Genomic DNA, 15,207 nt, shown 5'->3' with positions numbered 1-15,207 from the left:
AATTTAGGGAGTCAAGTCAGTAGCCAAGAAGCATTTATTAAGTGCTTACTGTGTTCCAAGCACTGAGTGCTGGAGATACAAATACAAGCAGGAAAAAAAGGCTCCTGGACTTAAGAAACTTCCATTTTAGTGGGGGTAAGACAGCATATCAAAGGAAGATGAAAGTGGAGGAGGATGGAAGATTAAGGGACCCAGCTCAGGGGACTATAGCAGAAAATGCCTACATAACATTGGGCTTCCAGAGTGAAGAGGTTTCTGTGGCATTATTGAGAAAATTCAGGAAGTTAAGAATATAGACTGGAGAGGGACCAGATCTGTAATTTCACTGGTATAGCAAACTCCCAATAAAAAAAAGACCTCAACCAATATAGGAAAGCACTTTCTCTACAACTTACAGTCTTAGAGAGTTGCCCAGAGCAAGAAGAGGTCAAGTTGTCTAGGGTCATGCAGCCAGTAATGTCAGAAGATAGACTTGAACCCATCTCCTTCTGGCTCCAAGGCTATTTCTCTATCTGCTATACTAAGCTGTCTCTTAACAGGGATAAATATAAAAATCTAACATTTGGTTCAAAAACTCAACCTCAAACATAAGAGATGGTGAAGGCATAGCAGTTTGTCTGAAAAAGATCTGCAGGTTTTAGGGAACCACAAGCTTAACATAAGCCATCAAAGAGGGCAAATGTAACTCCCTCCCCCTAAAAAAAGCTAATATGATCTTTGGGTACATTAAGAGAGGCAGAGAGTCCTGAAAACAGAGCTGATTGATGGCCGCACTGTTCTCTTCCCTAGTTGGAACACATCTGGAATCTTGTGTGTTGCTCTGGGTACCACATAAAGAAAGGAAGGAAGGAAGGAAGGAAGGAAAGAAGGACTGGGGATGTTTAATCTGGGAAAAAATGACTTAGAAGGGGGACATAATAACAGTCCTAAAATAATTAAAGGGCTGTTATAGGGAAGACATTGGAATTGTTAAGCTTGACCCTGGAAAACAGAACCTTTGGTGGAAGCTGCTGAAAAGCAGAGTTTGGCTCAAGGGATAGAATTCTTTCCCCTCCTACGATGGAAGGGGCTGCCTTGAGAGTCAGTGGTTTCTGCTCCGCAAAGGTCCTCTAGGAGGTACTGGATAATTGCTCATCAGTGATATCTCAAAAGGGATGGGCTAATGGCTTCTGAGATACCTTTCAACTCTGCAGTCTGTGATTCTTTCATAAATTAGCCCAGCTCAACAAATACATGCCTGCTACATGCATGGAACTTTGCTACCTTCTAAAAGAGCTACTAAAATGACAACCAGCATAGCCCCTACCTTCAAAGAACTTATAGTCAAATAAGAAGAATAACATAGATTGTTGTTGTTGAGAGCCATGACTTCACTGGGATAGGGAATTCCTGGAAAGGAAATGCCCTCTGCCACTGCAAAGCCCAATGCAGATTCGAAACCACTCTGCAAAATATAGTCTTATAGCAGAAGCTCTTAGAAGCCCAGGATCTTCATAGCTCAGGTCAAGGGTGGCCCTTCTTGATTCCCATAGTTGTTAACGCTCCTCCCCCAATCACTATTTTGTATATATCTTATATTTTGTAGCATATCCTCCTAGTAGAGAATGTAAGCTCATTGAGGGCAGGGACTGGGTTGTTTGGTTACTTGTTTGGTTGGTTGGTTGTTGTGGCTGTTTTTATCCTTCATACCCAACCAATAACAGGCATTGATTGACTGGAAAATTGTTTGGGACACTGAAAGTTGAAGTGACTTACTTGTCCAGGATCACACAACCAGTATGGACCAGACAGAACTTGAAGCTAAATATTCTTGACTCTAAGACCAGCCCTCTATCCACACTACATCTCACTGTCTCGCAAGATGTACATAAATATTATGTGGTTAAGGAGAGGGACTAGACCCATGATTTCACTGACACTGGGAACTTCCAGACAAAGATACTCTACCCATGCAGGTTAGCATCTTCTCTGTCACTTATAAGTCATAGAGAATTGCCTCAGGCAGTGAGAGATTGTGACTTGCCCAAAGTCAAACAGTATGGATTGGGAAGTCCAACTTGAGCTTTGATCTTCCTGACTTTGACTAATCTTCTATCTACTACGCTCCCTGCCCTGCCTCCTGAGACATACATATATATGTTACAAGGAAGAATGTGGTAGTTGCAAAGGAGTGACTCCCACCAAATGCCAGGAAAAATCTCAAGAAGGAAAGGTGATGGCTAGAGTTCCTAGGCTCACAGCTCTAGTGCTCAGAGGATTTTAGAAGTCAGGGAGTCCAGGTGAAAAGTAGCAAAGCTGGAGTTCAACTTAGGGTCCTATGATTCTCCAGGTCAGTGCCCTTCACAGAAGGTTCTTGGAGATGGCATGGAAGGAAAAGAGAGGTTTTGAAGGAAGGAACTGGAGGTTCCAGTGAATGTGGGAGTGAGAGGGACAGGCTATTATAGATATGGGTCCCAGCATAAGTCTATGCATGTATAGACAAATACTAGAGAGGACTGGATGAGAACAGAAGACAGGGAGGAAGCCAATTTAGCCAAAACAGTCCATGAAAGGAGTAATTACACTGGAAAGAGAGGTTGATGCCATATTTTCAGGGGCCAGGATAGAACATTTTTATTTAAGCCTATAAGCAATAGGGAGTCACTGAAAGGTATTTGGCAGGGGTGGTGGGGGGAGTTGTTGTTATTACTGTTGCTTTAGCAGAGATGTGGCATGGTCAAACCATGCATTAAAAAGATTAATCTATCAGCCCTGTGAAAGTTGAGAGAAAGTTGAGAATGAAGAGAAACTGAATTAGGAGGTTCTTACAGCAATCCTAAGGTTGTCTATCCTAGAGGCATAGCAGTAGGAATGGAGAGGAAGAAAGCAAATGCTGCTACATTGTGGAGGTAGAGTCAATAGGAGACCAATGATTCAAAGTGGTAAAGTGGATGTAAGGCACTTGACTTGGAAGTCCTGGGGTCAAATCCCACCTCAGACACTTTGCTAGCACCACCTGGCCATGACACTTCATGTCTGTGGGCCTCAGTTTCCTCATGTGTAAAATGAGAGGACTGAAGTCAATGGTTTCTTTTTTTAATTTTTTTTTTTTATGTCAGTGGTTTCTAAAAGTCATTCCAGCTCTAAATCTGTTATATTTAGATCCTATGACTGGTTGGATGGGGTGTGGAAGGAGACTGAAGAGTCATAGACAATTGAATTTTTTAATCCATGGGGAGTGGGAATATGGTACAGCCATTAGCAAAAAGTCAGGATTAAAGGAGGTATCTCATTCAAGTTAGGATGTGTTGAGTTTTAGGTGGGCAGGAGGGGCATCTAGGTGAAGATTTGGCATGCCACCTCTGAGAGGTCAACAGCCCCTGATTTGGAAAGAGGAGAACGAAACCAATCATCCATCATGAGGACCACAACAGTTTCAAGTTTGGTATGAGGCATTAATTTAGACATCAGAAGGAACTTACTGAAGGAAAAGATAGATGAGTGAGGAAGCAAGGCTAGAATCTGCTATGGCCTGGGCCTGGTCCTTAAGAGACCTCATGGAAATCAACCTGAATGCAAATCTAAATGAAATTACATCTTCTCTACCTTTTCATTCTACTATCTGTGTGTGGGCTCTGCCTCCATGATTTAGGGCGACTGAATAAACATCATTTTAACTTAAAAATCCCCTTCTACCTGTGCTTACAATCAGTGACCCCAACAAGCTTAAGAATCCCAAATATCTGGTGTGGGGGAAGTAGCTCTCCTCCAAGCTGGGCCAAGGCTACTTGGCCTAAAGGTGAGGACTCAGCATTGATGGCAACTTCAGAGGCATCCAGTCTAAATTACACCCAAATCCAGGGCTTTCTATATCATAGCCCTGACAAGTGGTCATCCAGCCTTCCCTCGAAGACCCCCAGCAGAAGGGGAATGAATGCATTACCATCATTCCACTCTGGGACAACTCTAATTGTTAGGAAATTCTTCCTTACTTTAGTCAAAAGTCTGCATTTCTGCAACTTCCCTTCCATTCCTTCTAATTCTGCCCTCTGGGCCAAGCAGAATAATCTAATCTTTCTTCCACCTGACAGCCCTTCAGATACTTGAAGACAGCAATCCTGTCCCTGCCTGAGGGGCTGCTCTCGCCCAGGTGAAGGCTGTGAAGAGCTGTGATCTGTCTGGGTTCCCAGAAACCTAGTCATTATGGGGGGCCTGGAGATCTCACATAGGGCCGAGCATGGGTTTTGCTCAGGTCTGGGGAGAGGAACCAGTTGGGCACCTGCTCTGTGGTGAGAATTCACACTATGCCTTCTTGTTCCTCTCTTTTGTCCCTTCGTGGGGTGATATTCAAGGTTCCCCTTAAAACTTCAGCTGCCACTTGGGAAGATGGAAAGAAAGCACGGTGGACTGGGTATAACTGAAAATCTGTGAGTGTGGTACCATCTTGACCCCTACTCCTCTCACAAATACCCCCATCAGCCCTGGATCTGGCCCCAACCTCCCTTGTCTCTCTCTGCCTTCTGCAGCCACCAGGGAGTCAGCCTTTGTCCACGCCATTGCCTCAGCTGGTGTGGCCTTCGCCGTGACCCGCTCCTGCGCTGAGGGCTCAGCTGCCCTCTGTGGTTGTGACACCCGCCACAAGGGTTCCCCAGGTGAAGGCTGGAAATGGGGGGGCTGCAGTGAGGACGTGGAATTCGGCGGCATGGTGTCTCGCGAGTTCGCTGATGCCCGAGAGAACCGGCCTGATGCCCGCTCAGCCATGAACCGCCACAACAACGAGGCAGGGCGGCTGGTAGGTGGAGGCCTTGGGTTGGCCCCTGTGCCAGCCTCCTCCTCTCAGTCCCCTTTACTCCCTCCCCCACCTTAAATTTTTCCTCCATTCCCTAAGTCACCCTTCTGTCCTCCTACATCTCCTCTACCTGGCTTCCCACCCCCACCCTAACCCCCTCTCATTAGTTCCCAATTCCAACACCATCCCCTCATTTTCTCTAGTCCTACTTCCCCCAATCCTCTCAACTCTTTCCTATCCATTCCCTCTTCTCTCAGTCCCCCACCACCCATTTATGCTCAGTCTTCCTTATCTGTTTCTCTCTCCTTAAATATTTCACCTTTCTCTACTCCTCTATCTCCCCCAATCTGACCCCCTCAGAGTTCTCATAAGGTCCTGTCCTAAGAGAACTTCCTTAGGACCCAGAACAGTGGAATCCACCATTTTTCCTGCCTTCTTGGCCCATATTTAACTCCCTGAGCTTCTGGGGCTCAGTGGGGAAGAAGGTAGAGAGGTGGTCTCTCAGGGCATGTTCACCGGTTGGCATTTCCTCTCTCTAGACTAGAGGCTATCAGTCTCTTAGAGGTGGCATGCCAAGTCTCTACCTGTATGCCACCCTCCCCACCACCACAAACTCAAGGTGTCCTCATCTGAAGCTAACAAATCCTCTAAACCTGACCCATGAGCCTTGAACCCTGAGCTGGGGAATAGAGATAGGAAGAAATGCAGGAGTCACTGGGTCAGTCATAGGTAAAGGAGATTTGAGTGACAGGAAGATTTTGGAAAATATGGTCCCACCCTCCACTCCCCAAAGTTCTCTTCAGGAAGTCCCCTCCCTTGAATTTAACTAGCTTTGGGATTCCTATCCCAACCCCAAACCGAGGGAGGAACCTGCCTCTGGGTTCTCTCTGCATTGGTCACCACTCCCTCCTTAGCATATGAGGTCTCAGAGAGGTTACTTGACTTTTCCAGAGTCAAACAGCAAGATAAATTCCTGGGAAGGCTTTTAAAGGATTAATGAATCAAATCATTCTTTTCATTGAGCACCTGCCCTTTCTTCAGCTATACCATGGTGGGGTAAGGGGGAAATAGAGGAAGCAGAAGGATAGCCCCCAGTCTGGTTGGGAAGCCATGACCACCCACCCATGAAACATAAAATGGTATAGGAAGGTGTATCATCGAGGATGGAATTACTTAGACATAGTGTCATGGGAGAGCTAGGGTGAAGAAGAGAGCCCCATGGGCTGAAGTGGTCAGTGAAAGTTTCCCAGAGGAGGCTGTTACCCTCCCCATATCCTCTCTGTCCTAACAGAGCAGCAACAGGCGACCAATTCAACTGTTAAGTGCCTGTTTGTGTATAAACTACTGCACTGGGCCCTGGGGAATGTAGGAAGGGAAATAACAGCATCTCACTGACCAGGAGCTATAACCCAATGAAGGAGCATCAAGGTGCACCCTGGAAGGGAAGCCACCCTACATCCAAGAGCAGATTTGTAGGATCATTGAGTCAGAGCTGAAATGGGACCAGACGTTATGGAGTCTAATCATCCCTGCTCTCTACTTCATAAGTGAGTCACTGAGATAGATAAAGCTAAGTGGCACAGCTGGGGCTTGACATCCTACCACCACCACTCTAGTTCTCTGATTTCAGACCATGAGCCTTTTCTGCTGAGTCTCATTTCACAGAAGAGGAAAATGAGGCCCAGGTAGGTAATCACTGGATTTGTAACTGAATTCTTCTCCCCTCTGCCTCACATTTCATAGAGGTTAAGTGTTTTTCCCACCATAACACAAACCAGCAAGTGGCTGTTCCAGAATTTGAAACAAGGTCTTCTGACTCCAATATAATGTAACGCTCGTTCTGTTCTGCCATGCTGCCACAGCATGTGTTGAACCTGAAGTTAGAGGGTGTGCAGGGCAACGTAGGCATTAGAAGCTCCATGGGAGAAGTTACAGGGACAGCAAAGTGTGAGTGTGTTTATGAAGTGTTGCATCATGAACTCACTGTAAAGGCAGTGTGATCGAAAGGACAAAAATGATGAATTTGGAGTTAGGAGGACCGGAGGTCAAATCTCGGCTCTTCTACTTACTGCCTGTATAACTTCTGACAAATCTCTGGGCCTCAGTCTGCTGATCTGTAAAATGGGGGGAGGTAGCAGAGGAGAGCGGATTAGACTAGATATCGTTTCAGGTACTTTCTACCTCTAAAGTCTGTGATCCCTAGGAGTTATCCAGTTTGACTAGATCATAGAATATATGGAGGAAGAGACTGGAAAGATTAGTCAAGACCAGACTGGGACCTTGAATGCCAAGTTAAGGAGTTTAGACTTTATCCTTTAGAAAGCTGAGAGCTGGGGCAGCTAGGTAGAAAGTGAATAGAGCACCAGCCCTGGAGTAAGGAGGACCTGAGTTCAAATTCAGCCTCAGACACTTAACCCTTACTAGCCTTGTGACTTTGGGCAAGTCACTTAACCCCAATTGCCCCTCCCCCCCCCAAAAAAAGCAAGCTTAGAGCCTCAAAAGATTGATAATCAGAGAAGTAAGATGAGCGTTGTGCTTTACAAAGATTCATCTGGCAGCTCTGTGCAGGATTGACCAAATGGGGAGAGACTAAAGGCCAGGAGACCAGTTGGAAGGCTGGTAATAGGAGGGCAGAAGGAAGGCAATAGTCCAGGGGCCAGAGGGAGTGAGAGCAGGAGAGCGATTTAGAAGATGCTGCAGGGCTAAAAGCAACAGGGCTTGGTGACAGCTTGGCGGGTTATGTGAGAGAAGGAAAAGTCAAAGGTGATTCTGAGGTGTCTCCAGGAGGGGACCAGAGGAACAAATTGCAAGGGGCTGAAAGGTGAGTGGGTGTCAAAGATGGAGAAGAAGCAAGTACAAACAGCACTTTCTAAGAGTTTAGTGGTGAATGGGGGGGAGGAGGATACAGCAATAGCTTCAGGCAATATCAGGGTCAAGGGAGAGAAAGGGAAAACCTGAAGATGTCTCTAGGCAGCAGTGAATGAGCCCATAGAACTGGAGAAAGGGAAGATCCAAGTCCCTGCAGGCCGGGAGAAGAGGAAAGGGGCTTAAAATAAAACAGCAAGGATTGTGGTCAGACATAAGAAAAAATGCTTACACTGTCAGGAAGCCCTGCCCTTGGAATAGGGGGCCAGGCAGAGTGTGGAGACCATGAACAGAGTCAAGGGAGTCGGGAAAGAGAATTGGAAGAGAAAGATGGGGGGCATCTAGGTGGCGCAGTGAACAAAGCGCCGGTCCGGAGTCAGGAGGACCCGAGTTCGGATCCGGCCTGAGACACTTAAAACCCACATAAAAAAACTTAACCCCAATTGCCCTCCAAAAGGCAAAAGTAAAAAAAAAAAAAGATGGATGATAAGAGGACAGCTGGAAGGGACCCGAGAGATCGCCCTATCTGGTACAGCCCCTTCATTTGACAAAGGAGAAAACTGAGGCCCATGGTGGGGGAACTGGCTTGCCCAAGATAATACAGCTAGTGGGATAGAGCCAGGATTCCAAGGCACACCTTCTAGCCCCATGTCCAGTTCATTGGTTTGGAGGTCTCAAACACCCAAAACTTTCTTTGTAGGTACAATACACATTCCAACCTGGGCTGGGATTGTATTGTCATTCTGCAGAGTATTCCTAAAGTCTGGACACATAGGAAATCTCACTAACTATGCATATTTTTAAGAAATGAAATGAATGAAATTTTCAACAACATTAGCATAAATGAGATTTCATAGAAAGACATAGGAGACATAGGAAAATCTCATTAATATGGAAAATAGTCCCCAATAGCTAATGAAAGTTTTTATTCCATATGAAATTGTCATGGCTAAAATGTATGCTAATTAAATAAAATGTTGTTGAAAATTTCATTCATTTCATTTCTTGAAAATATGCATAGTTAGTGAGATTTCCTATGTGTCCGGACTTTGGGAACACCCTGCACTGCCACCACTGGTGTAGTTAAGATAGAGACAGAAAGAGGCCTGACAAGTCAGACACCTCCAGGTCAAATCCTCACTCCTCTGTTTACTATTTGTGCGACCTTACACAAATCACTTCACCCTGGCCCTCAGTTTACTCATCTGAAAGATGAGGGGGTTGGGTTCATTGGTTTCTTGGGCTTCTTCCAGCTCTACATCTATAATCCCCAGCTCTCGGTCCCGGTATGCCACCGCCTCTTCTGCTCCCTCTCCCAGCCTTCCCCCCTAACACACACACACCCTCACACTCAGACTCAGGCTGACACTGACTTCCCCCTTCCTCCTCTTCCAGGCCATCATCGACCACATGCACTTAAAGTGCAAATGCCACGGTCTATCGGGCAGCTGCGAGGTGAAGACCTGCTGGTGGTCCCAGCCCGACTTCCGGGCGGTGGGCGATTACCTGAAGGACAAATACGACAGCGCCTCCGAGATGGTGGTGGAGAAGCACCGGGAGTCCCGGGGCTGGGTGGAGACCCTGCGGCCCCGCTACAATTACTTCAAGGCCCCCACCGATCGGGACCTGGTCTACTACGAGAGCTCGCCCAACTTCTGCGAACCCAACCCGGAGACGGGCTCCTTCGGCACCAGGGACCGCGCGTGTAACGTCACCTCGCACGGCATCGACGGCTGCGACCTCCTGTGCTGTGGCCGCGGCCACAACACCAGGACGGAGAAGCGCCGGGAGAAGTGTCACTGTGTCTTTCACTGGTGTTGCTATGTCAGCTGTCAGGAGTGCACCCGGATCTACGACGTCCACACGTGCAAATAGAGCCGGCGTGGCGCGGGGAGCGGGGCAGGGGCGGGGTTGCATCTCTGCGCACCAGCGGGAGATGAACTGAAGGGTGCTTCTTGTCCTCCCTCCCGCCCCTCCCACCCCAGAGCCCCAAAGAGGAAGAGGTCATAGGATTTAGAGCTGGACGGGACCTCTGACGTCATTCAGTCCAACAACCTCATTTTACAGAAGAGGAAACTGAGGCCCAGAGAGGGGAGGTTCACACTGGTAGTAAGGGCCAGAGCTGGGCTTCAGACCCAGGTCTTCAGACTCTATCAAGCAGCTGTTCTGTGGGTCCACACTCTCCATATTATCAAAGGAGACATGAGGGCATTCCGGAAAGTATTTTTGTTGTTGTTGTTGTCCTTGGGGCTTGGGGGTGGGGTGTCATCTGGACTGTGTCCTGGTGTGGAAACTCCCCTCCACTGGTGCAGATCAGCAACTCATCTGTAACTTATAGTCTTAGAGAGCTGCCTGGGAGCACTGAGAGGTGATGTCACACTGAAAAGTATAAAGTTACACAAACATGAGGTCCTGATATTAAAGGATCCTTCATAGGAAAAAGTAGGATCATAGGATTTAAAGCTGGAAGGGACCTGAGAGATCATCCAGACCAATCCCCTCATTTTACAGAGGAGGAAACCGAGGTCAGAGAAAGGAAGTGACTTGCTCAAGTAGTAGAAGTCAGGACTTGAACCAGGGCCCTCTAACTCAAAATCCAGCATCCTCTCCCTTTTATCACAATTGCCTCACTTTCCTTGGAAGCCGGGGGAAAGAAAAGAAGGCTGAGATCTTGGTGGACTAAACTACTATAGGGGTAAATGACCAACAGGTAAGGGACAGGATCCTGTGGGACTTCCCCAGAGAAGAAGCTTGCCCTGATCTCTTATTGCTATGGTTTCCACCCCTCTGTCTCTGAGAAGATCAAAGTTGCCAAGGGTTCGGGAATAGGACCCCTATTCTGCAGCTTGGGGTGGAGAGTGACTCCCAGAAGGTTATTTCTGCCCAAGGTCCATGTCCACAAAGTCTTACTCCTTTCAATTTGTTTTGCTTGTCCCCAGAGGTCAGCATTAGGAGCTCTTGGGGTAGGAGGACAGAAGAGGAAGTGTGGAGAGAAGACTTGCAAGAAAGGCAGATTTCACCTTAATATAAGGGAAGATTTCGTAATCATTCTTAGAACTGTCCAAAAGGGGAATGGCCTACCTCAAAGGGAATCTCCAACTGATGACTACTTGTCCTTTTCAGATATGAGCCCGATGGCTTGGAATGTCTCTTCCAACTCTGGTACCCTATGAGCAGGCAAGAGGGTTGGGTTGGGGTGAAGATGTCAGTATCTTTGGGAACAATTGGGAGAAAGAGTTCAGAAACACTGGGTGTCCAGAAACCACAGCTGGGGGGTTCACTTGTTGGGGATATTGTAAAGAAAATGCCTGTTCAAGCCGCTGCTGGACCAGACACCCTCTGAGGCACCTCCCAGCTCTAATATCCCAACTGAGATCTCCATGTCATTCCAAAGCAAGACTTAACAGAAGTGTGGACCAGCTGGGATCCCAATCAACCCCAGCCCCCACTGGGATTACCAGAAGAAACCACAAGCTTTCGGCCACATTCAGACTAGCTCACAGCATCACCACGAATCTAGAGACTTACGGTCATCCTCAGCTGGGCAGGAATCATGCCAGCTGGCTCATAGAACTACGTCTCCATTCATTCCCCCCCCAGAACACGCAGTGTGTGTAAATTCATGTGCACATATGTGCCCACCGGATGCCTTCCATGATCTATTTGCTTTTTAGGGAGGTAGAAGGAAGTTTCTTCTGTAGTGACTGAGGCAGGAACAGGGCCAGAATGGGTCCTAAGGTTGGAGCATGCCTATCAGAGCAAGATTTCTGTTAGGTCTTTCTGGAATGGGGAATTCTGACTTCTTAGGTCTTTCCTGATAACCCCCAAGAGCCAAGAGATGACTCTGTATCCCTCTCCTTCTAAAAACAAATGGAAATTGAACCCCTAGGGTTGGCCCAGACCCTCCTTAGTCATTCCTAGTTTCCTCCCCCCAAAAAATATGACCTATAAGTGACTACCAGGGTTGATAGGGTTGAGGGGACTGTTTCTCCTATTTAGCTTTCTCTGTACCCCAACCCTGAGGACCCTAGACCCACTCATTCCATGGCTACCTAAAACACTTCCCTTGTCCTTTCTTCAAGATTTTTCCACCTTCCTTGTACCAGATATTTCTCCCCAACTTTCACAGTGCCACCTCCAAAGAGAGGAGCAGGGGAACTTGGCCAATAGAGTATCTGCCCCAAAATTATTGACTTGGGACCATGCAATCCCCTTCCAATTCAGAAATTTAGTCATCCTTATTAAAGGTAGATTTGGTGTGAGGGAGGGTCTCCCCTCCTCTTCCCATCCCCTGAAACAACTTGGTGGGCTACATCCAGCATGGAGAACCACCAAGTTAGGACCTCTGAGATGGAGTTGTTATTCTCACCTCCCATCCACTCATCCCTCACCACTTCCATTTTCTTTCTTGGAGACATCATTAGTCTCAGTGGGAGAGTCTAAAAGTCAAACCCATCATGGATGCTGGGGGAAGGGGAGGAAGCATTTGTGTGTGCTTGTGTGTACATGTTGAGATGTCCCAGCTCTTTCATTTCTCCTCTTCCTTCTTTACTTTGATCCTGGTCTTGAAACAAATTCCCTGAAACCTCGACCTGACCAGGCAGAGGCTGGGGGCAAAGCCATCTGGTGTGTGGGTGATTTGTGAGGTTTTATCCTTTGAGTGACATCTCCCTCCCTTGTTCTTCATCTGGAAAATAGAACTAATGCCAAATTAGGTATTTTCTTCAAGGCCTCAATTTCCCCTGGATTTCCCCTCTGACCTTACATTCCCATCACTGATAAATGTGAAACTGGTCCTTCTGACTTCCAGCTCTCTAGCTGGGATCCTGGTCCTCCATGGTCAGGGCAAGGTGGGCCTGGGGGGGACCGGTAAGAGACATGCAGTTTGCAAAGAGAGAAATTTGCAGGCAATTGAGGGAGGGAGACAGAAATTCCTCTTCCTTTTTTATTTTAAACTTTTATTTTAAATGCTGCTATATCCACCATACACTGGAGCTAGACAAACAGACAAAATTTATTTTTTTTCTTTTCTTTCTATGAAAGAAATTGTTTTAGACTTAGCTTTAGGAAATTTTTAAAAGAAAAAAAAGAAATGTGAAGTTGTATGTTCATTTCCCAAGGTTCCAGGAGCCTGGATCCAGGATCTCCTTGGAATGTGACAACCAGTGTTCAGGGAATCCCTGGATGTCACCTGATAGAACTTCTGGGAGAGGGTAGGGCCTTCTGGGCCTTGGTGTTGCTTGTGATCATTGACTCGCTACTGTGTGTAACAGAACACAACAGCTGAGAAGAGGATGGGCAGGCTTCTAAGCTCCCAGCCTCTGTGGTCCTTAGCTGTTTGCCCACCCCCAATGGGGGAAAGGAGGATCAAGGCCATTCATTCTCTACCCCCATGCCTGAACCTTTGGAATCTGACATAATAGCAGAGGAGTGGGCCCCTGCTACTGAGAAGGGCATGGCCCCAGGAACCAATATAGAAATCAATAGGGCAAGGTGGACTAGGTTCCCACATTTGATATCGAGATTCCAGAAAAGTCTTCCTTAGGGCCTTCTCCAAGCCCAAGGATTCTGAATCTTGTACATTTTCCTACCCAGTTCAGGTCTTGGCCTTAATTATCTCCAAGGGTCTAAGACCATGGGAAGTCAGCAGAGCCCTGTAAATTAGCCCATACCTTCCGCCTCACTGTGTGACCTGGCCCTCTGTGATGTGGGGAGTTTCATCCTTGTCCTCTGGGCTTCCTGGGGCTGTTGGTGGGGTACAAGATGAAACTTGAAGATGAAAATATCTTTTGTAATTCAAGATGTGTTTCTCTCCTGCTGGCTGGTGCCAAATCAATGTTGGGATATCCCCAAGTGCAATGGTATACCTAAGGGAAGAAGTGAGCTTCCTACCCCTGGAAATCTGCAAGCAGAGGTAGGGATGCCCACTGATCAGGAATGTTATAGAGGGGAGGCCAGTTAGACAATATCACCTCTGAGGTCCTTTTCAATTCTGAGATTCCTATAAGGCAATGTATTTACATTCCAAATGGTTTGGCCAAGATTCCTGATGAGAAATGAGAGATCTGCCAAGCTCCCCTTCCTGGTGAGTGCTACTTCACAAAAAGGAGTCCCTCTTCTGGAGTGGAACTTTTAGGCACCCTCTGCATTCCCAGCCTCTTGTCTTGGTTTGGCCATGTCTCTCCCTTGTCTGGGAGTTTGGGGCCCCAAGATCTTTGGTTCCATTGGCCTAGATTTTCAGAGGTGGCCTCTGGGCCTAAGGGGAGAGAAGCCTGATGCCTTGTCTCACCTATCCTTCTCATGGTACCTTCCCTAGAACTCACAAGGGACTCAGAACTGGCCTGAAGTTTCCCTTGACTCCAGTCAGGACCTTGTTAGCTTCTGGGTGACAGGAAGTCATAGACATGGCCAACACAGGAGTCACTGTTATCTTTTCCCAGGGCCTCCTTCCATCTATTCCATCTCAATTGTCCAGGTCCCAACCTCCCAGAGAATCTTCTGTATCCTCACTTTCCCTACATTACAGACTATAATAATTCTTATTACTATAGCACTTTACGGTTTGCCAAGGACTTTTCTCACAACAACCAACCCCATAGAGTGGGTGGGACAAAGATTATCATCCCCAATTTATAGATGAGGGAACTAAAGATAGGAGGGGAAATTGATTTGCTCACACTATTATTACTAAGTGGTTAAACTGGGGTTCAAACCCAGTGTCCCCAGACTCTAAGTCTATTGTTCTTTTCATGATACCGCATGTAACAAATGTCAGAGCTGAGAAGGGACCTCAGGGATCATCTGGTCCAATACCCTCATTTAACAGAAGAAGAAACTGAGTCCCAGAGAGGGGAAGAGTATTGCCTAGGTCATATAGCCAGTCAGTGGTAGAGCTGGGGTCTTAGATCCCTATCTCCTGACTCCTAGCCCAGGGCCCTTTACACCAAAGTCTCTCCCATAGCAGGCAAGCCCTTTATTGTGAATTGGGCTCCATCCACTGCTCTTTCCCTATGTCTAAAAGTACTACATTCTGTCATTTTCCCCCTAACCCCTCTGCCTCATCCAGCCTGGTATCCCCTGGTTTCTGTACCCATTAGTCATTTCTTCTGTTTGTGGCTTTTTGTTTTTACAATTATTTATTTGACAGACAGGTGTCTTCTGTATTAGGGAGACTTTATATTTGCAGAAGGTGGTGGGGAACCAAGAGGAAGGGGAAAGGCTTCCCCATCCTCCAAAGGTTTTAGCACCACCACCGCTCACCCACCAGGATATCGGTGATGGATTGGGTCTCTTGAGGCCGCAGCAAGTTGTTAGATGTGTTAACTTTATAATGATAATAAAGAAAAATGTGTTAATGTTCAATACATCTGACTTTGTCCCTGTTCCTTTTTCCAGGTTTAAAGGTCAAATCTAGGAATTCATTCCCCACACAACTGAATTCCAAATCACAGGAGACTTAGAGATGGAGAGAGGTCTTTGGGGACCATCTAGTCAAATCCTCTTTATTTTCTTTACAGAAGAAAAGGCATAGGCTGAAAGAGGGAAACTATTTCCTTAAGATCCTAGAGCTAATA

The 15,207-nt window shown here is 46.9% G+C and overlaps 1 protein-coding gene across 1 annotated transcript; it reads left to right on the top strand.

The window, feature by feature from the left end:
* Positions 1-4,216: 4,216 nt before the first annotated feature.
* WNT3A (Wnt family member 3A) lies at positions 4,217-14,999 on the top strand. The gene is made up of 3 exons (XM_069095398.1): positions 4,217-4,231; positions 4,412-4,771; positions 9,029-14,999. The coding sequence occupies exons 1-3, from the start codon at positions 4,217-4,219 to the stop codon at positions 9,506-9,508; spliced, it is 855 nt and encodes a 284-aa protein (XP_068951499.1). The 3' UTR covers positions 9,509-14,999.
* The last annotated feature ends 208 nt before the right edge of the window (positions 15,000-15,207 follow it).

This window comes from Petaurus breviceps, unplaced genomic scaffold, assembly GCF_028583685.1.
Source record: "Petaurus breviceps papuanus isolate PSGF00001 unplaced genomic scaffold, PetGlider_PUasm1.0 227, whole genome shotgun sequence".
NCBI classification, from domain to species: Eukaryota; Metazoa; Chordata; class Mammalia; order Diprotodontia; family Petauridae; genus Petaurus; species Petaurus breviceps.
The sequence above is the reverse complement of the archived record's forward strand: the minus strand, read 5'-3'. Positions and strand labels throughout refer to the sequence as shown.